This window comes from Ammospiza caudacuta, chromosome 10, assembly GCF_027887145.1.
Source record: "Ammospiza caudacuta isolate bAmmCau1 chromosome 10, bAmmCau1.pri, whole genome shotgun sequence".
NCBI classification, from domain to species: Eukaryota; Metazoa; Chordata; class Aves; order Passeriformes; family Passerellidae; genus Ammospiza; species Ammospiza caudacuta.
Window position 1 is genome coordinate 28,061,085 of NC_080602.1, and position 20,777 is coordinate 28,081,861.

Here is a 20,777-nt window from a genome sequence, read left to right on the forward strand (position 1 = left end):
GCCCAGCTGGCACTGCCAACACAATACCACATGACTGGGTCCCACTTGTGGGTGCCATGCACTCAGGGCCAGGGGCATGTGCTAAGCACTGTGTAGACCACAAAGACAGCCCAGTCCCACCAGTGCCTTTATTGCTATGGCAAGAGGCCCATGCCTGGCAGCCCATGGCCCCCCAGCTCAGTTGGTGAGGGTGATGAGAGCCTCCACCACGTTGCCCATGTGCTCGCGCAGGCTGCGCTCCGCTGCGGCCCTCGATATTTCCATCTCTGTCATCTGCAGAAAAACAGACACAGCCCCATACAGCACCCACAGGGCTCTGGGGGACACCCACCCATGGGGACACTGGACCGGCCTCAGGGCAGGATGCCCCGGCCTCCTCCGTGGGTGCACCCACATCTGGGACATGTCACAGCCTGCTTGGGGTCCCGCCCGTACTCACAATCAGCTCTAGGTCCTCCTTCTTGATGGTCACTTTTGCCAGTTCTTTCTCCCTACGGCAAAAGATGGACAAACCTCCGGTGACCAACAGTCCCCGCCGGCCCCTGCCCCGGCGCTCCCTCGGCCGTCAGGTGGGCAGGAGCGACCCCTCGCAGCAGCGTGGGGCTGGGAGGGGGCCGGGGAGGGGCCGGGATGTCGCACAGGACAGCAGATGCCTGAGTCGTGTCCCGAGTGGCGACAAGTTACAAGACAGGCACTGCCCCGGAGCGAGCGCGGACGGTTACCTCTCCTGCTTGGCTTTCTGCTCCCGGGACCTCCGGTCTCCGATCACCGACATAGCCTGCCAGAACGAGCGCGGTCACCCCGATGCGCGGCACCGGGCGGGTCAGCGCCACGCCGGCGGCACGGCCACCGGCACCGGCACGGGCGTGCAGGCGCGGCCGTCAGCGCCCGGCTCGGCCCCGCTGCAGGCAGCGCCCGGCCTCCCACCCTGGCCCGGTCCCGTCCCGCCGCCGCACCGTCTCCAGGTTGGAGCTCTGGATCTCCTTCTCCTCCGCGTAGTCCGTGACGCGCTCCAGGTCCGCCGCGCCGCTATCGTGCTTCCGCGGCTTCTCGGCCGCGCGCCCGCCCGCCCCATCGCTGCCGCCGCCGGAGCCGTTGGGCTCCGTCTCCAGCTCCAGCTCCACATCGCCCTCCGCCGCCATGCCGCCGCGGCCCGCTTCCGGTCACGTGCGCCGCCGACGGGGGCGGCGAGCGGCGCGCGCCGCCAGAACGGAGCGCGGGCGAGGCCGGCTTCCAGGCCCGGCCCCGCCGAGAGGGCACGGTCAGCGCTCCCCGGCGCTCTCGGGGCTCCGCGCAGCTCGCAGCTGGCAGCGCCGGCACTCCGGGCCGCTCGCTAGCAGCGGGCCGCCGGCGCTGCCGAGGCGCGGAGCCGGCCGGGCGGGCGCGGCCCCGCCGCTGCCCGCGAGTGCCCCCTGGCGGCGTACCGGGACTGCCGGGTCAGCCAGCCCGACATGGCCGCCGCCGCCCTCGCACGGATGGGCGGACGGGGCAGCCGCGGCGGCGGCCTGGCCGACTCCCCGGGCGCTGCCGGAGGCGACAAGCGGCCGGGCTGTCGCCGTGCTTCCCCGTGCCCCGGTGCCGGGCCGTCGGAGGCCGTACCGCAGCGCGGCCCCGGCTGCCGCCCCCGCCGCTCCCGTGGCGTGTCACCCCCCGCCGTGGGGACACCGCGGGCCGGGCCTGGCCCCGCGCCGTGTGCGCTGGAGGAGGGCACGGGAGATCCGTGTCATCGCCGCTGCAGGCGCAGCCCCGCCAGCCGCCGTCTCAGGGCTCTGCCCGCACAAAGCCCGAGTGGCTGTGGAGCGGCTGAAGGAAGGCGACGCCAGCCCCCTGCATCCCCTTGCTTGTCCCCAGCTCCTGCCGACCCTGGGCCAGCCTGCTACCCGCTGGATGCGCTTCACGCCGCCCCGCTACCCAGCGAGGTGCCTGTGTCCCTTGGGTGCCTCTGTGCCCGGGGCTGCTCCCCCCTCCAGTAAACTCCGCATCCCCAGCCCCTCCACACAGCTGTATGGTACCGCTCTGGCATCAGGGAGACGCCGTGTGCAGAACACAGGTGCCCCTCACGCAAGCTCATGTCCAGGGCACCTGCTCGGGCCTTGCCCTGCCCAAGGAGGGCCGGGCTCAGGGCAGGGATGCCCAAGGCCAGGAGTCACCGGACGGGGCCCATTGAGCACGCCAGGGTTGGCTGCCTGGAGGGAACAGCGAGCAGATGGCAGGGCGGGCCGAGCTGACAATCCCCTAATCCCATCAACGCCGCGGGGGCTGAGCAGAGCCGAGCTGGGCCATGGCGGGCACAGCGGCACGGGGGCACCTCCTGCACCCGCTGCTTCTCCAGGTGGGACTTGGGGTCCGGCGGGGCTGGGAGCGGACGGGGAGCGGACTGGGCGGGCAGGGTGTGCTGGGCCGGGCTGGGGAGCAGTGCCGGTCCCCTGGGATCCCCACTGACAGTGCCCCTCCCCAGCTCTGCTGCGGTTGTCACGGGCTCCGCGTGTCCACGAGCACGCGTATCCTCTACACGCTCCTGCACGTCCTGGCCTCTGCTGTGTGCTGCCTCATGCTGTCCCGCACTGTGGCCCAGGCTATCACGGAGAAGGTGACAGAGGGAACCGGGACACCCAGGGTACCAGGAGTATTGGGGGTCCCAAGGGTACCATGAGTTCTGGGGGTACTGGGGTGCCAGGCACTTCAGGGGACCCAGGGGAGCACTGGGCATGCCAGAATTGCCGTGGGCATCAGGAGTACTGGGATTCTGAGGATACTGGGATGGTGGGATAGTGACAGGGCTGCTGGGAGTGACAAGGGTGCTGGAGGTGCCAAGCAGGAAGGGGTGCCAGGGGTACCAGAGATGCAGGATTTGCCTGGCATGCTGGGGGTCCCAGCAGTCCCAGGGTACTGAGAAAGGTACTGGGAATGGTGGGAATATTGAAAGTTTGGATGTGCTGGATGCCATGGGCACTGGGGGATGGTGGGTGGACGCACCAGCAGCCCTGTCCCATCAACCACCGTGCCTGCCAGGTGCCCTTCTCTGTGGTGCTGTGCCAACACCTGCCTGGGGGCACAGACTGCGAGCAGCTGGTGGGCTCCTCGGCCGTGTACCGGGTCTGTTTTGGCACTGCCTGCTTCCACCTGGCACAGGCTGCCCTGCTGCTCAACGTGCGCTCCAGCTCTGACTGCCGTGCGCAGCTCCACAACGGGTGAGGATGGGCCGTGGGGCTGGGACAGGGTGTCCTGGGATGGGGCTGCCAGGGGCTCTGTCCTACTTACGTTACCTGCTCTGCAGGTTCTGGCTCCTGAAACTGCTGGTGCTGGTGGGCCTCTGGGCTGCAAGCTTCTTCATCCCTGAGGAGAACTTCATCCAAGGTGTGTCCCCACCCTACCTGAGCTGGGACCCTGGGCACCCCTTTTGTGCCCCACTTGCCCTGTGCCATCTCTACCTCTGCCATCTTCCCCCAGCCTGGCACTACACAGGTGTCTGTGGGGGCTTCGCCTTCATCCTCATCCAGCTGGTGCTAATCACAGCCTTTGCACACACCTGGAACAAGAACTGGTGAGTGCCGGGGTGCTGGGTGGGTACCTGTCCCCTGCCACTGCTCATCCACTCTTCTGCAGGCTGACAGGAGCTGCGCAGGACAAGCGCTGGTATCTGGCTGTGCTGCTGGCCACGGCCACCTTCTACACCCTCGCCTCTGCCGCCTTCTCCTTCCTCTACAAGTTCTACACCCACCCAGCCGCCTGCCACCTCAACAAAGCACTGCTTGCCATCAATGGCAGCCTCTGTGGCATCATGTCCTTCATCTCCATCACACCGTGTGTGCGGCTCAGTGAGTATCACACAGCACAGCGTGCTGGGGGCTGCCATGCTGCATGGCCAGCTGTGTCCTGTGCTGACTGTGGGCCCCAGCTCAGGGCCAGCACTGGGGCACTGGAGGAGAACTCAGTTCTTGGTTCCTGGCCCTTCCTTTACCTTGGCACAAGGCGTTGGATGGGCGAGTGGCAGGAGGGGGCTGCCCAGGGCCCCCTCAGAGCCCCACCCACCAGCTCAGGCTACTCCAGGAACTCCAGTAACACCTCTATCTGCACTCTTGCAGAGCAGCCGCGGGCAGGGCTGCTGCAGTCCTCAATCATCAGCTGCTATGTGATGTACCTCACCTTCTCTGCATTGTCCAGCCGTCCCCCAGAGAGAGGTGGGTGGCCCTGTCCACCACCAGCCTTCCCCCCATCATGCATGCCCTTCTCACGTCCACCTCCTTGCAGTGCTGTACAAGGGGCAGAACCTCACTGTGTGCTTCCCGGGGGTCGGGCAGGATGAGCTGCAGACAGAGGACACCACCGTCGCCGTGCTGGGCGCTGCCATCATGTACGCCTGCGTGCTCTTCGCATGGTGCGTGCGCCCTGCCCGGGCACGGCCGGGCTGCCAGGGCTGTCCCGAGGGGCGGCAGGGCAGGAGCAGGTGGGGCGTTGGTGGGTGGACACGGGCAGCACAGCAAAGCTCCTGTGGCGTTGGGAATCTATGGGGCAGGCTGGGAGCCTAGCACAGCGTGATGGGTGCCTGTGTCATGATTTCTGCCTCTCTCCTGGGCACAGCAATGAAGCCTCGTATCTCGCTGAGGTCTTTGGGCCCCTCTGGATGGTCAAAGTCTACAGCTTTGAGTTTAAAGTGAGTATGGATGCAGCTGTGCTCCGTGTCCTCCTGCTAAGGGTGCCCAGACCCACCACCTCAACGCCCTGTCCCAGCCCCAGAGAGGGGCAGGTCTGTCTGGCAAAGCACAGAGGGCTGCCCACACCACCTGCCCTGGCATCAGGCAGGGCTCAGCCTGGCCTTGCTGGCCACGGGGCTGGGCAGTCAGCACTCTGCTCTCCCTGCAGAAACCTTCCTGTTGTTTCTGCTGCCCTGAGAAGATGGAGGAGGAGCTGAGAGGTGAGTGCAGTGTCTGTGTGGGAGTGGACAGAGCCTGTGTCCCAGCCTGGGAGTGCCATATCCCCACACTCCCCCAGGCACTGACCAGACATGTGAGCAAGTAGAGGAGAGTGCCAGAGGACAGTTCATCATCGAGGATGAGCAGGACCGGGTGGTCTACAGCTACTCAGCTTTCCACTTTGTCTTCTTCCTTGCCTCGCTCTATGTTATGATGACACTCACCAACTGGTTCAGGTAGGGCTCTGCTGCTGCCCAGCCCTCCCTGCTCTCACTCCAAACCTCTGTGCCAGGCTGTGCCAGTATCACCGAGCTGGCACCTGCTTGGGGTTGCTCAGGACTGTGCCCGCAGACCTGCACTGCTCCCGTGGCAGCCGTGCAGCGCAGCAAGAAGGGCTGGGGGGCCATGGAAGGCACATGCCCAGGGGCACGTGGCCACTGGGACACAGGGTGATCTGGTGGCTGCAGCTGGCACTGGAACCCCCTCTGCTGGCATCCTTTGGGTACCCAGCCCTGCCCTCTCCCACCAGCTATGAGAACGCAGTGCTGGAGACCACCTTCACACATGGCAGCTGGTCAACCTTCTGGGTGAAGGTGTCCTCGTGCTGGGCTTGTGTCCTGCTCTACCTGTGGCTGCTGCTGAGCCCTTTCTGCCTCCACGGCTCCCCACAACACAGACGCAGCAGTACAGGGCCACGCATTGTGCGGCGCCGACGTGCTCCACAGCGCATCAACGTCTCCACATAGCCCCTGCCGGGACAAACTGCGCCCAGGGCTGGTCCCTGCTGTGCCCCGTGCCTGTGCCCCAGCCCTGCTTGGTCCTCCTGGCCTCCCCCGACCCCCTGTCCCAGCAGACGGCAGCACCCGAGAGCCTGAGGGGAACATGGGAGGTGAATGCCAGGGCCACCCAAAGGGCCAGAGCCAGCTGGTGGCAGGTGCTCAGCCCGCAGCCTGGTTGCCCTGGCCTCAGCCTCACTGGGTGCACTGGGGGAGCAGCGCTCTGCCCTGGCTGCCACTGCCGTGGTGCATTCACTGTAAATACCTGCCTGAATACATTTTTATATAAAACTCTGAACTGAGCCTAGGCCGTTGCCCTGCGCAGGCTGCTGCCATGGGGATGGAGGGAGGGGGTGCCAGCTCTGTGAAACACCCCGAGTCAGCAGCATTGCTGCAAGTCCCCGCAGAGCCTGAGCGGGGTTCTGCTAGACCCCCGTGCTGCAGGCAGCGCAGGCTGTCCTCTGGGGAAACAATGCCTTGCTCATGCCTGCTGCAAGCACAGGCCACTGGGCAGCCTGCCACAGCACTGGCATGGCCCTCTGGGGCAGCCCCAGAGAGCCCCATAGCACCCTTCTGTCCTACAGTCGAGCAGTCACAGCCATTGATGCTGATGGGGAACAAGACGGAGCTGTGGCCTGGCCGAGGGGGTGCACACAGACCAGAGGCAGCCGGCCATGGCGAGCAGCAGCTCCTCAGGGCCCCCGGGGTAACTAGGGCCCCGCTGCCAGCCCCAGCCTCCGGGCTGCCTGTTCTGCGAGACCAGCGCCAAGGACGGCATCGGCGCGGTGGAAGGCGGCGCTGCATCTGGCTCGGCGGGACGCGGGACGCGTCGCCGTGTTGCCGGCTGAGGCTGACGCCACTATTAAGGCCCTGCGGGGAGGTGAAAAGGCCGATCGGCGCCGGCCTCAGCACTGGGCTGGACCCCGTCGCCAGGCGCACGGCTCCGCGCTGCTGCCGGACGGGCAGCCGCAGCTGGGCCCGCCCCGGCCGTGCCGCAGCGCGGCTCTCCCCCGGTGCGCAGGCCCGGCCGCCATCTCTCCACCGCCGCCCTCCGAGCGGCCCGGAGCCCCGGCTGCGCCCCGGCGCCGTGCCGGTCACCTTCACTCCTCGACGCTGCCAGCTCTCCCAGCCGCCCCGGGGCGCTCGGCCCTCAGCCCCGCGCGGAGCCCCGGGTGCTGCCCCAAGGGCCGCCCAGGCCCGACCCCACCTTTGTTCCTCACCGTCAAGATGCCGCCGCTTGACTCCGCCACGGCCGTGCTCGGTCCTTCTCCGCGGACGCGATTGCTCCGCCGGCAATACCCATGCTCGCCCACCCCCCGCCCGGCGCACGGACGAGCAGACGCAGCGTGCAGGGCTCCACAGCTACTTTAATAGGGGACGGCGCCGCAGGGCGCGGGGCGATGCCGGGGGTCCCGGCGGGACCCGGCCTGGGGCGGCGCGGGGCATCCTGCCGGCGGGACCGGCCCTGGGGCGGCAGCCCGGCGCGGCCGCCCGTTACTTGTTGCCCTCCTTCTTCTCATCGGCCTTCTTCTGCTTCTGCTGCATGATCTCCGAGTCCCTGCGGGGAGCGCGGCGGGGCTGGCGGCGGGGCCGGCACCGCCGCGGGGCGGGAGCAGGGAGCGGGGTAGGGGAAGCCGGCGGGCCGGCCCGGCGCTCACCTCTGCTTGCGGGCGGCAGCCGAGAGCCCGTCGTCCCGCCGCTTGCCCTTGCCCGAGTCGCTCTGCTTCTTCAGGTTCTTCTGCCGCGCCAGTTCGCGCTGGTTCCCGCCTGCCAAACGCGGCCGCCTCAGCGCAGCCCGGCCGCGCTTACGGGCCGCGCCGCCACCCCCCACACCCGGCCCGACCGCTGGCCGCAGGCCGGGTCTCGGCGCGCCGGCGGATCACGGCACGGCCCCTGACCCCGGCCCCACCGCACTCCCGGGTCCCAGGGCAGCCTCCCACCACACTCGTGAGCCGCAACCCCCTTTCCTTCCTGCCTTTCCCCCCCAACTCACGGGTCATGGCGCCGCTCCCTCCCACTTCCACTCCACCGCCACGTCCCGCACTGACCCCCCCTCTGCGCCCCGCCCCACGCCGCGCTTTAAGGGATGCCACAGCCAATCACTGCGCCGATCCACCCCCCGCTTCACTCCCATTGGCGTGTCTCTCCGGCAAGGCCCCGCCTGATTGGCCGCAGGCTATGGCCTCCCTTCTGCCGGCGGGGGCGAAAAAGGCGGAAGGTTGGGCGCACGCGCTGCAGCCGCCTCCGCGCGAGAGGATGCGGGCGAGGAGGAACCGCCCCCCGCCGTGACGTCACGAGGCGTGCGGGAGCACCGCCCGCGGAGAGAGCGGGACGGGACGGGCGGTGCGGGACGGGACGGGCGGTGCGGAACAGGGGGCGGGCGGTGCGGAACAGGGGGCGGGCGCCGTCCCGCCCCAGGGAGTGTGGGGCGATGGGGGGAGGATGGTACGAGAGCTCCTCTATGTCCTCGGTCAGGCTCTGGGGCGCTGCGGGGCCGCTCAGATCGCTCCTTCCGCCGAGGGCGGTGCGGGGGCTCTACAGGGAGGGACGGCTATAAGCGCTATCCGCGCCAACCGGGTACGGGACGGGCATCCGTCCCTGCACAGCCCAGGTCGCCTACGCACGCGGGGCTCGGCGGCGGCATCGGGTCGTGGCGGGAATTCTGCGGGCCGGTGCTGGATGGAGGGCTCTGGCGCTTCGCCAGCCGTGAGAGCTCGGTGTGGATCACCTGCGGACGAGGGGCGGCTGCGGTGGGACACCCGACCCACCGACTCCCACGAGATCCTCTTCCTCCGCGTCACTCCTAGTACCAGGTGCTGTGGGACCACCGCCCGCCCTCGCACCCCGCACCTTGCTGGCCGGGTCCAGCTCCAGGGCTCTCTTCAGGACGAGCGCCGCCTCTGCGTCCCGGCCCTGCTCTGCCAGCAGCTGCGGGGAGAGGAGCGGAGGGTGGCTGGACGGCCGGGCCGAGCGGAGCGGGACGCTGCGGGGCGATGCGAGTCCCACCTGCCCGCGCCGTAGCAACGCCCGACCGTTGTCGGGGCAGATCCGCAGGGCCGCCTCGCAGGCAGCCAGCGCCTCCTCCGCCCGCCCCAGCTTCAGCTCGGCAGCCGCGCAGTTGTTGAGGCACTTCACGCGCTGCTCCCGCAGCTCCTCTTCCTCCTCGGGTCCGGGCGGAGCTGCGGGGCGAGTGGCGACCTCAGCGTTCCAGCCCCGCAGCCCCGGGCCCTTCCTCCCTCCCGCCCGGTCTCACCGGCGGTGGGGCCGTCCAGGGCGCGCAGGGACAGCCGGTACGACCGCAGCGCCGCGGCGAAGTCACCCCGCGCGAAGTGGAAGTTGCCCCGCTCCCGGCGCTGCGAGCCCAGGCGCAGGCGGACGGCGGGCGGCAGCGGCTGCGGGTCGGGGCCGTCCCGCACCTCCAGGAGCGTCACCTCGAACAGCAGCGGCGCCTCGGACGGCACGTCGGGCTCCCTGCTGGTACAGCGCCGGCTGCCCGCGACCCCTGCCCGCCCCGGTGCCCTGCTCTGCCGGCCCCACTGGCTCGGCTCCTCCTGTCCCCGCCTGTCCCTCCTGCCCTCCCGCCCCCCGCGTGCTCCAGTCCCCGCCTGCTCGTTCCCCCGCCCTACCTGCCCGGGCGGCCGTAGGCGTAGGGGAAAGCGGCGAGGAAGAAGGAAACCTCCCCGGGCTGCATGGTGGGGACGCCCAGCTCGAGAGCCTGTGGACGGGCACGGCGGGGCTGGCGGGTCGGAGCCCAGGGCGGCGCTGAGCCCGCACGGCACTGAACCGCGCACCGGTTCGGGCTCACCTGCACGACGTCCCCGTGACCCGGCACGAAGATGAGCCGCGGGTCCCTCTCCACCAGCCCGCCGTCCTCCAGGGCGCCCAGCACCTTCACCGACACCTCCTGGCCCGGCAACGGCCGCGGCCCGCCCGGCCCGGCCCGCACCACGCGCTTCCGCAGCAGCCGGTCCTCTGCGCGGGAGGAGGCGCTGACAGCCGAGCCGGGAGTCCCGAAATTGGCACTCCCTGCTCGAGTCTCCCCGGTACCGGCCGTCCTAGCCCGGGACGCCGGCCCGGCTGGCCCTGAGGCCGCCCGTCGGCGCTCACCCGTCAAGTCGCTCCAACCGTCGGAAGCGAAGAGCGGCCCGAAGCCGCCGGGCCCCGGCACTGCCAGAGCTTCCAGCCGCCGGTAGAAAAGCTGCTCCTCCTCGCGCACCGACGGCACCGCGATGGCGGTGTGAGGCAGCCGGAACCGCACCCGCCGGTCCTGGCCAGGCCCCCGCGGCCGCCCGCCGGCCCCTGCTTCCCTCTCCGGGGAGCCGCCGGGCGACGGGCCCGGCATGTCCGCCCCCGGCCCTCCTCACCGCCCGCCGCTACCCGCTGGCCTCGGTCCGGGCCCCCTCGGGGCTCGGCGGCGGCTGCCCACGGCCCCCAGCCCGCAGCACCGGGCGTGCCGCCGCCGGTCCCGCCGCGCCGCGACTGCCGGGGGTTGCCCGGGCCGGGGACACCGCGGAGCGCATGCCGCCGCGCCGTTACCTAATGCCGGGAAGCGGCTCAGGGGATTAGTCCGCGCCGGCGGCAAAAATAGCTGGCCCAGGGCGAGCCCCGCCACAGGGCTCCCGCCGCCCGCCCCTGCCCCTCGGGACCGCCCGCCGCCCCCGCCGCGCCTTCCCGGCAATGCCGTGGCCGGGCGTCTCCGGTACCGAGGCTGCAGGCCGGGTCTGGCCTATCCCAGCTATCAGCAGAAGAATCACTGTGAGCATCTCCATCCAAGGCTGTCTCACATCAAAAGCCTGATTCTGACAAGAAGCGGGGCCTCCCAAGCAATCTGCTGCTGCTGTTTTTTCCTTGCTCATCTGGACCAGTCTTTGAAGCAGTGCCAGCTGCTCCAGCTACCCTGAAGCACCATTCCCTGCTTGGGGGAAATGTGTTACTTTGAGTGGTGGCTTCTCCCTTACACAGGACCAGCTCTCCACGCAGGCCTCACTGAAAGGTCTGTAGCCATCCTGTATGCCAAGTATTCCAGGCAGCAAATACACAAATACTTCATCAGATGCCTTTTTCTCCTCACTTTGAAGCTCAGTACCTTCAGTGCAGCTGCAGGATAGCGGGGGACATCTGGGCAGCCACCAGCACAACGCTTCCACATCCTCTGTCCATCCTGCCTGAAAGTTTCCCCAGACTTATGCTAACTTCACCCAGGCTGCCCTGAGCACCAGCAGTGATGCTATGGGCCAAAGATGCTGACAAGTTCTACCTGTGTTCAGTGCCCCAACGGCCACCAGGGCAACAGTCACAGAGCAGGGAGCAAAGACAGGACTAGAACCACCTTCCTGACTTTCCTTGGCTTGATGGAGAGCACGGTCCAGCCCATCAAGGAAGCAGCACTACTGTTACATGGGTAATTGTCAGATGTCAGTGGAGCTGACTACTCCTGCACCAGTTTGAAAGCAGATTTATTGCTGCTGCTGAGTGAGGCCGTTGCCAGCCTACTCTGTGTGCCTGCGCTGCTGCCCACAGGCACAGTATGCACCATGTACCTCTGAACTCACCAGGCAGCACACAGCAAAGGCACTTGTGGCCACAGCTCCCCTGTCCAAAATGTGTGTAAATGCAGCGCCCGAAGCCCAACATTGGGACTGCTGTTGCTGCTACATTCTGGAGGGGCTCAGGCAGCTGAGGAAAGAGGATAATGGGCTAAAAGCTAAAGTCAGTGACTAGGAAGGCTCACTGTAGGGAACAACTTGCAGCAGGAAGCTGCTGCCTATGAAGAACAGGATCCCATTGCTAGGTCTGATGGGCTTCCTCAGGACAGGGACACTTGGTCTTAAGGGGGTCATTTTATTGTTTCACTTCTCCAAATGTACAAAAAAAATTAGAAAATAACTGTACCCCCACCCCCTCCCAAACCACAAAACAAACCTGGGGAGCCCCACAACAGTGCAGCTAAGAGACGGCAAAAAATTAAACATTACTAGATACAGCAGCTGGGGCCCCTCGGCCCCCATGGCCACTGGCTCTCCACAGCCCAGAACTGGCCCCAGTCTGACCAGTGCTTCCCCAATTCATACAGAGCTCATTCTGACAAGATGGCAAGTAGGTACTTTACAAATCCTCCTTCACCTTCTTCTTGGATTTCTTGGATTTCTCTTCCTCCTGCAGCACGGGAGTGTTGGTTGCCTCCCGCTTCAGGTAGCTGATGAAGTCACTCACTTCTCTGCCTCCCTGCAGGAAACAAATGACAGTCAGGCAGGAGCTGTACCCACGATGGACCTCCCCTCTCCTGAAGGGAGGTTCAGGTGCTTGGAGGGAGACCCAGGTGACTGCAAGCAGAGTCTCCCCAGGGCCTACAACTAAAGTACAACACTCCCAGCAGGTACCATAAGTGTGTTCCCAGGGAAACAGGACACAGTGCCACCCCCAACTCCAAAGAGGCTTGAGTATAATTAGAACACCTGGATGCTCTTCACTTCTTTACAAAGCATCAAGAACAGCAAAATACCTCATACTTCTTTGGACTCTGCTTCTTGCCAGCTGGAGCAAAATAGATGGTGGGGAAACTGGAGAGAGAAGAAACACATGAGGCTCCTGAGATGCTCTGATTTCTATCAGACCAACCCCAACTGAAGGGACTCACACCCCACACTGCCCTGGTTTAACATGGCACAGCTTCAGTGGCTCTGAGGCACCAGGTGTGGCCTTCAAGAGCCTGGCAGATCTGGATGAACTCACAGGTTCAAGTTTGCTAGCTGAACTGCTTTTGGAATAGCAAGCCCAGATTTGTTTTCACACTGCCAGGAACAGAATCTCAGCAGATTCCAAAGCAGCAGGACGGGCCTCCAGGCAGAGCCAGGACACCAGAATCCTGGAGAAGCCAGGCAGATCAGTGTATTCTGTTTTCACTCTTGATTTCTCCACATCAAGCCATTGCCCAGCAGTCACCTAGCTATTGCCTGGCAACTCCCATCCCACACCCTTCTCCATGAGGCTCTTTCAGCTCTTCAGTGCTGTGCCTGAAGTCAGACTCATGCACTGACACGTGGTGTCACAGCAGTCACACCTACCCTCGGACTTCGTAGGGAGAAGGCACATCATTGGCTGTAGCGTCCATTTTGGCAATGATGATATTGGGATCTTTGCTGAGCTGTGGGTAGAAAGAACCCATCAGTAACCAATTCCAAAATCCAGGAACCCAGCAGCCAGCATGATCTGAGACAGTGGTGTCAGAGGACAGTGCATAGGGAATGCCACTTCACCAACCTTCACAACATGGGAGACTATCATCATGCAGAGGGAAAAGATCCAAAAAGAAACTTGGGCAGTTGAGGCCAGTCACTGAATCCTAGAATATTCCTGTGCCCTAGCCAATAACACAGACTAAATATACCAGTGTGGTTGCTACCACAGATCCTGCTGCAATATATCTGCACTCTGCAAAGAAACCAAAATTTGTAATCCTCAGGAAGGCACAATTACATCCCATTATCACAGAAGCTGGAAAGGACCTGCAGGATCATTTAGTGCTGCAAAATTCTAGTTCACATTTGCAAGAATCTCACCTTCTCCCCCAATTCTTTGTATTTGGGCTCCAGATTCTTGCAGTGGCCACACCACGGTGCATAGAACTCTATCAGGACATCTTTGTCTTGTGCATTAACTATTTCATCAAAGTTCTCAGCCACCACCACCTGTAAGGGTTGATCACACCAGTTAGTTCCTTCCAAGGCAGAGATGAGGTGATGACATGACCTGCTCCATACACTCCACCCAAGCCTGGGTCTCCCACACCTGCACAGCAAGCAGCAGAACCAAATACAGCACTCCTCATCTGCACCATGCAGGGAAAAACCTGCTCTAAGTTACCAGCACTACCTCCAAGTGAGGTCTGCATACGGTGTCCTCGCAGGAAGATAAAGCCATTTCTTTTTAATCCCAGCAAGCAATCAGCAGGACTTGCTGAGGCCGTCCCCATCGCCCCAAAAACATCTGTGAATCCCGTGACTCGCTCTCCTGTGTAAGGCTCTCATCAAAAAGCCAGGGCAGGGAATGCTGTTACTCAGGGCAGAATTGCCTGGGAGGGTGAAAGGAGGAATTGTACCAGATCCCAATGATGAAATAAACAGGGAGATCCCTTAAACAGTGCAGTCACAACCAACAGGAAGACCATGCCATGAAGGACTGAGCATAAGCCAAGAGAGCAGGCCTTTGTGTAAGCCCTGGAAATCTGGATGCTGCTGCACTCACAAAGCATGTAACTGCTGGGGCCAAGCAGCAGTTACTATGCTGAGAGAAAAAAAACAGAACCCAAACTGCAAGCTGCATGTCTCCCTCACCTCAGAAAGCTGCAGTGGAACAAGGGAGTGAGTAATTCCTCTGTCTGTCAGCACAGAGGCCTCTTGAGCTGCCACCATCCTCACTCCCAGCACTTCACACAGGCACAGAAAGCTGCTGCTGAGCAGTGTCTCTGCAGCCGTAAGCAACACTCACCTTCACAGGGCCATCGTTGCTTTCAGGGACAGGTTCTGATTTCAGGTATTTTTTCAAGTTTCCATCAAAGTAATCTTGCAGGAATCTCTCCAGAGCCTTTCCGTCACGGCTGAAAGAAAAGTGATGTTACAGCCATCATCACACACACAGGATGAGAGAGGGAAACTTTCAAGGCTTATTTAAGCTACTTCCACCCACACAACAGATGCCACCTGCATCTCTGACAGCACCAGTCTGGGGCTGGCTTAGTAGACCCCAGAACAAGTGCAGTGATGTCCTTAAGGGCTCTGACAGGAGGCTGGATACACATCCCATTCAAAGTTTTAGGCATTCCAGCATTCTTCATGTTTTTTTTTTCAAAATGAAAGGTACAATGAATTCTTCTGCCCTTTGTTGCACCCTAAATCCTAACCAGAATTTCAGGATCTTGAATTAAATTCTCTCCCTTTATATAACAGCAGGGACTGCAAGCTTTCTAAAGAGTAGAAAAACACACGAGTAGGAGCCATTTTGACCCAGCAATTGCTTCTTCCAGCTGCAACAGCCAGCTTTCCTGTTTCCTCAAAGCTAACAAAGTATCATCTGGTCAGAGACCTCTAGACCAAAGTCCATCGAATCAGACCCATTACCATCAAGTTCAAGAACTCACGAGAACTCTTCTTGCATGACATATTTATCTCCTTTGGCAGTTCTGATGGCAACGACGGGGGCCTCACCCACACTGCTGTCCAGACCAAACTCAGAGAGCTCGTGGCCAAAGGTTTTTCGACTAGCAACAGCATAAGACAGTTTGTGGCCAGCATCCAAGAACTTCTTTGCAATCATCATAACTCTGAGGGAAAAAAATAAACAAAACCCCAAAGCGTTATTTCTTTGAACATCTTTGAACATCTTCTACATGATGTAACACCCTTCAAGATGACATACACATCAGACTAGGAATTCAGTGGCACAATGTGCTCTTCAGAGCCAAGTCCTACAGAAATGGTGCTGAGAAGCAGACCAGTAGACTCGTGCCTGTGGTGACTGAGGCAAGTGTTGCACGTTTCCATGCCCCACCTGCATGAGCCCAGGCTCTCAGGCACGAAGGGCAGAACTGCACAGCACAGCACAGCAGTGAAGCAGTCTGTGGGTAAGGTCTAGGTTCCTAAGGACCAGGGATCCAGGAGCAATCGCCCAGGATTTCAGAGCACTGTCACCCAAGCTCTGGAAGCTTAAAAAAAAAGACTGGATGTGGCACTTGCTGCCATGATCTAGCTGAACAGTTAGAACATCGGCTGGACTAGATGATCTTATAGGTCTCTTCCAGTCTTGAAAATTCTGTGATTCTGTGATTCTGTGAAGCGCAGCAAGGCAGGAACAGTGCGAGGCCCATTCACCCCCACCACTCCCACCTGTTGCGCCAGTAGTTGGATCCCTTGGCATTCTTCTCATAGTCAACGTCGTAGTATGCCACCAGCAAGTCCTTGCCCTGGATCAAGTCTTTGTTGTCTTCAGTCATGTGAGGGCAGATGCCAAAGCTGTCAACGAGAGAGGTATTAGCAGAGTCCATGACCCCAGAACAGGCCTGACACAGCACACTTGCTTCCCACCCAGGAGTTAAATGCCAGTGACCAATCAGGCCCCAGGAAGAAATGCTCTGCTCATTCCCGTACCAGGTTTTTCTGAGAAAAATCTCCATCTCCTGCCACATCAGTGGCTAGAGCTGACCCAGTTAAGGCCAAAGCTAGCACAGCTCTCACAGGTTCAGTTTTTAAACAGAATGGTTAGAATATGGAGAGTGTATGCCAACAGCCACATCAGGATTTCAGGAAGGTGTGCCCAAAGGGAAGCAGTGCCAAGACATGCAGCAGAAGTGGCAGCAACGAAAAAACAAGCTCTGACAGGGCCAAAGCCAACTGGGGCCAGTCTATCACATTTGTTAGTGAGAAATCACTCACATGTTCTCCTGGATGAATTTCTTGATCTTTCCACTGGTGATTTTGTCTTCTGTATATTTGACAGAGCTCTCCTCAAACTTGTTGGTCAGGCGTGGAGGACGGAATAGGACTATACCTCTGCGGGAAAACAGGTATTATCAATTAGTTCAAAGTGTCCCTGGGAGTCCAAGGACAGCAGCCAGATAAGACAAAAACCCACTCTCAGTAACAATCCTCACTCACCATTCATAGCTCAAACATCACCGTCTAGTTTCTTGATGGCACTAGTGCACTAAGTGTACCTGTCAGTTCCTTCTCCATGATTCAGAAAGGCCACAATGAGAAACAAAGCTCTTACCATAACAAAGAATATGGAAACAAAATGTCTCTGTTGAGATACTTTTGACCCAGAGGCAGACACAAACACTTCTGAGATCATTTACACCTTTCTATCTCAATTCAAAAGAAACATCACTGTCAGCTGGGGATGAAACCAGACCTTAAGCTATGTTTAGAAACTGAAACCATTTAAGTGGAATCCGTGATTTTTTTCCAAATGCCTAAATAAGAAGAAATCTTTGTATTAAGTAACTTACTCTCCATCTTCCTTGTACTTGTGCAGCAGCTGCTCCTCGGTGGTGTGTGCAAAGCGGTAGTTATCCCTGAGGCTGTTGGCTGCTTTCATGAACTCCGAGTAAGCATCCCCAGATGCATCACCAAAGAAGCCTGCAGCAGAAAGGCAGACTGTGACCCCAAACCAACCCAGCTCTGGACCCTCTGCAGGTCTCAGCATTTCTCCCTACAATGCACTGGATCAATCCTGAATCCAGTCCTTCAGTGCATGCTGAGGTGTTTACCTTTGACTGCTTCTCTCCCATTTTCCAGGGCCTCCCTGCACCACCCCCTTCCCCCATTCCAGCAGCAGAAAAGTTACTCAGGAGAAGCCCAAACTGGTCATTCAGCCAAGGACAACTGTCCCCTGGACACCCAGACATCCACTGGTGATTGTGTAACAGCCACTGGCACTTAACAACGGTAAGTTTAGGAATGCTGGTTAATACTCATGTGGTTATACCTACAAGATGGCACCTGATTTGCACCATCTGCTGCTGCCACGTGTAACCACAGACACCCAATGCCAGCAGCCCTCCGATGTCACCAGAGCAACAAACACATCCAAAACAACCCAAAGCTACCTGTTGTCAGCCAGCCAAGAAAGCAACAACCTTTGGAAAACATATACTGTGGTGCCAGGGGAGCCAACGAAGCCAGATGGCCAAGGGGAAAAAAAGAAAAGAAAGAAATTTGGAGGTAATACCCAAAGGTCCTCAAATCCAATCTCCCACTTGAAGCGGGATGAGCCCCAGTCAGAGCAGGCTGCTCAGAGCTTTGTCCAACTAAGTTGTGAAAATTTCCCAGGCTGAACATTTTAAAATCCCTCTGGGTTCATGTTCTAGGCTTTATTGCTCTCATTACCAGCAGTGGTTTTGTTCACGTGCATTGGGAATTTCATTTGCTGCAGCCTGTGGCACTGCCTGTGCTCTTTGCACACCAGCTCCCAGAGCCCACTCCTTCCACCACCTCTACTCACCCACGACAGAAGCATCTTTATCACCAATGAACTTCTCAAACTCAGCCACAGAACCGAGAGCCACCGAAGCAGGTCCCGCCTGTTTCTTCAGATGGCTGACAATCCCATCTTGAAAGATTTGTAAAATAATTAAAGGTATCAATACCAAGTTCCATAAGGTATTTTTTAAGCTTCCAGATCAGAAATTGTTTCTGCAGAATCCACACACATCTCCCATACAATAATTATGTGAACTGAAGGACTGCTCCCATCAGCTTCACACAGGAGCTTTCTAGCATCCTGGGAACTAGGAGCTAATGTGGAGACCTTCACCTTTAAAGGAGAGCTTTAAGGGAAAATAAACATCCCAGGCTTTGTCAGCACAAAGAGTTCTGGAGAGACTAAGGGATTGGGGGCTGCATGTGTAGGCGTGAACCTTCTCTGCATCCCTGGCTGTTACATGCTGCCTCCTGCAGCAGATCAGCAAACCAGACACTGCCAAACAGTTCTTACCTGCTGTTCTGGGCCCATCATAGGTCCCTGCCTCTTCTCCATCTCGAAAAATCTTTAATGTGGGATATCCACTGACTCCATATTTGTTACAGGTGTTGGAGTTTGCTGTACAGTCAACCTAAAGGAAAAGAAACCTTGCTACTCAGACTGAGGTCCAGCTATAACACACCCACTCCAAATAAGGGACTAGAGGGACCCGTCACACACTGCCTGGTGCTCAACGGCCCAGACTGGGAAAGAGGTAGCATAGGAAATGAGATGCCCGGAAAAATATTTGAGAAAACACTGCAAAGACTAAATAGTTTCAAATTCGACCAGACTACACACTAAAAAAATACTAGAAAGGATAGCTTCTTGCAATCGATGTCATGGAATTTCTCCGCCCCCTGTCAGTCCCAAAGTTCATATAACATTTGAAGAATACAGGCTGACCTGACGAGGAGGCCATGGTGCCAAGAGTCCATGCCACTTCCCGTAAAGGAAGAGAGAAACCCTGATTTGAGAAAACGCTACGAGTTCTGTGCAGAAAAGAAATCTAGTCAGGATGCCTCAGTGGGTACGTGCAGCACGGTGCTCGCTCTCAGGCTCATCACACAGCTCCGAGCAGGGCCATTTCCCCGGCTGGGGCGAACCCGCACACACCCTGCGCACACCCGCCGCGCGGCTGCGGCCCTGCAAGGACCGCCTTCCACGTTATTTCAGGGCTCCGAGGCACCAAGCGAACGGCGTCCGCCAGGTCTGCAGAGCAGGAATGCGGCCGCTGGCCGCCCCCGGGTCTGCCCCAAGGCGGGAGCCCGCGCTCACCTTCACGAGAGGCACGATCCCCTTCAGCCGGGTCGCGGCCGACTCGTACTCCGGCGCCAACCGCTTGCAGTGTCCGCACCTAGAGGCACGGAAAGGAGTCAGACCGGCCGGGTGCCCCTCGCGGCCCGCCCCCAGCCCCCCGCCCCCAGCGGCCCCTCACCAGGGCGCGAAGAACTCCACGAGCACCAGCCCCGGGCGCTCGGCCAGGCCACTCTCGAAATCGGCATCGCTCAGCTCCACCACGTCGGAAGCGCGGGCGCAGAGGGCGAGCAGCAGGAACAGCAGCAGCGCGGCGGGCAGGGCCGGCTGCGGGGGCCGGGGCGAGGACATAGCGGCGGCAGCGGCGGGAGCGGCGCGTCCAGCGGTCCGGGAGCGGCTGCTGAGGGAGCGCCGGGGCCGCAGCCGGAAGTCCGGCCCCCGCATCCGGATCTGCCGTGTGGCAGCTCCTGATTGGCCGGAACGTCACGGCGCACATGCCAGCGGGGCGGGGCGTCCGCGCTGGCCCCGCCCCTCCTCATGGCCGCCGGAGCTCGGCGCTGTGCGGGCCGCGGCAGGGGCGGGCTGGGGCCGTGCGCTGGATCCGTCCTCGACCCGCGGTGAAGTCCCCTCGCACCGAGCTGTGTCGCGCTGACCACAGCGCCTGCCCTTTCCCCGAGGCCGCGGAGACTCCCCGAGGCCGCGGTCTGCCGAGTGCGCTGTCGGTGTACGGGAGCTGTGCTGACCCCGTGGATGGATGTGCGTTAACCCAACCGTGGCCGTATCGCGCCGTGCCAGTGACACGTGCCCAGCACATGCCGCACGACAGCGCTCGGCTCGCTGCAGGCTCGCCTGCTGGATTCACCGCAGGCCCGCATTTTCCCCCACCACCCCTCCCGCTCTGGCCCTGGGACAGTCTGGCGTTCTCCTGGCCCCGAGCCAAACGTGGGAGTGGGTCTTTACCCCGTAACCCCATCCGTCGGCAGTTGCACCTTCTGCTGGGGTCTGCGGTCGGAACGTCCTTCGTCTGTGCCATCCCTGCCAGGATGCTCGCCCGCAGCTTTGACCAGGTGCGGCCTGCTCCCACCTCGCACCACCGTGCCCCGGTCCTGCCGGGGCCTAGGGCTGTCCCTGCACAAAAACCGATCCTCACCGACCTAGCGCCACCTCCCTTTGCAGCGCGCCGGGCAGCTCAGGTGGGCCTCGGGGGACAATGCATCAACTGGGGAAACGTTCTCGGTACCCCGTTTCCGCCTCACCATCCGTTTCTCCTTAGAGGCCACGGGCTCCTGCCCTCGCCTTGTCGTCAGGTCCCTACCGCTGACGGCTGAGTTTTAGCAACTGCTCCCAGCATCCCCAGAGCTCGTGATTGGGGCCAGCCCTCATCAGCTCACCTCCGGCACGGGGGCAGCCGCCCGGCTTGTTTCTGGCGTGTTTGTCACCAATATTGAGCTGCATCAGCCAGTCGGCCCCAGGGCTGCGGGGACAACCCGCCCAACATCTCCGACGACATCGTCGCCATTGGGACAAAGGGCCCGGGCCCGGGCCGCCCCGGGCAGCACCGTGCGCTCCGGGCCGCCAGGGGGCGCTGCCCGCCGCCCGGGCCGCTCCTCCGGCCGGCGTGAGGCGGCGGGGCCGGGCGGTGTCCGCAGCTCGGGCCGGCGTGAGGCGGCGGGGCCGGGCGGTGTCCGCGGCCCCGGCCGGTGTCCGCGGCCCCGGCCGGTGTCGGCAGCCCCGGGCGGTGCCCTGCCGCCCGGCTGCCTCCGCCCGTGCCGGGTTCCCGTCATCGATAATACACGCGCTCGGCATTCTTTGCGGT

The 20,777-nt window shown here is 61.5% G+C and overlaps 4 protein-coding genes across 4 annotated transcripts; 1 reads left to right on the forward strand and 3 right to left on the reverse strand.

The window, feature by feature from the left end:
* Nucleotides 1-108: 108 nt before the first annotated feature.
* Nucleotides 109-1,343, reverse strand: HYPK (huntingtin interacting protein K). The gene is made up of 4 exons (XM_058811705.1): nucleotides 957-1,343; nucleotides 723-778; nucleotides 440-491; nucleotides 109-273 (listed from the first exon to the last, which is right to left on the reverse strand). Exons 1-4 carry the CDS (start codon nucleotides 1,140-1,142, stop codon nucleotides 178-180), a joined length of 390 nt encoding a protein of 129 aa, XP_058667688.1. The 5' UTR covers nucleotides 1,143-1,343; the 3' UTR covers nucleotides 109-177.
* Nucleotides 1,344-2,281: 938 nt separating this feature from the next.
* SERINC4 (serine incorporator 4) lies at nucleotides 2,282-5,659 on the forward strand. Its single transcript, XM_058811676.1, is given in 13 exon segments — nucleotides 2,282-2,332; nucleotides 2,459-2,590; nucleotides 3,013-3,191; nucleotides 3,278-3,357; nucleotides 3,451-3,544; nucleotides 3,607-3,818; nucleotides 4,086-4,181; nucleotides 4,252-4,378; nucleotides 4,582-4,654; nucleotides 4,864-4,928; nucleotides 4,930-4,971; nucleotides 4,973-5,149; nucleotides 5,443-5,659. Coding segments are annotated over 13 exon segments (1,545 nt in total).
* A 1,377-nt stretch (nucleotides 5,660-7,036) lies between these two features.
* SERF2 (small EDRK-rich factor 2) lies at nucleotides 7,037-7,763 on the reverse strand. The gene is made up of 3 exons (XM_058811728.1): nucleotides 7,683-7,763; nucleotides 7,348-7,456; nucleotides 7,037-7,247 (listed from the first exon to the last, which is right to left on the reverse strand). Exons 1-3 carry the CDS (start codon nucleotides 7,687-7,689, stop codon nucleotides 7,184-7,186), a joined length of 180 nt encoding a protein of 59 aa, XP_058667711.1. The 5' UTR covers nucleotides 7,690-7,763; the 3' UTR covers nucleotides 7,037-7,183.
* Nucleotides 7,764-11,510: 3,747 nt separating this feature from the next.
* Nucleotides 11,511-19,368, reverse strand: PDIA3 (protein disulfide isomerase family A member 3). The gene is made up of 13 exons (XM_058811435.1): nucleotides 19,143-19,368; nucleotides 18,983-19,061; nucleotides 18,179-18,296; nucleotides 17,687-17,794; nucleotides 16,692-16,821; nucleotides 16,117-16,233; nucleotides 15,571-15,696; nucleotides 14,826-15,008; nucleotides 14,177-14,285; nucleotides 13,249-13,377; nucleotides 12,754-12,833; nucleotides 12,192-12,249; nucleotides 11,511-11,914 (listed from the first exon to the last, which is right to left on the reverse strand). The coding sequence occupies exons 1-13, from the start codon at nucleotides 19,310-19,312 to the stop codon at nucleotides 11,795-11,797; spliced, it is 1,527 nt and encodes a 508-aa protein (XP_058667418.1). The 5' UTR covers nucleotides 19,313-19,368; the 3' UTR covers nucleotides 11,511-11,794.
* Between the last annotated feature and the right edge of the window lie 1,409 nt (nucleotides 19,369-20,777).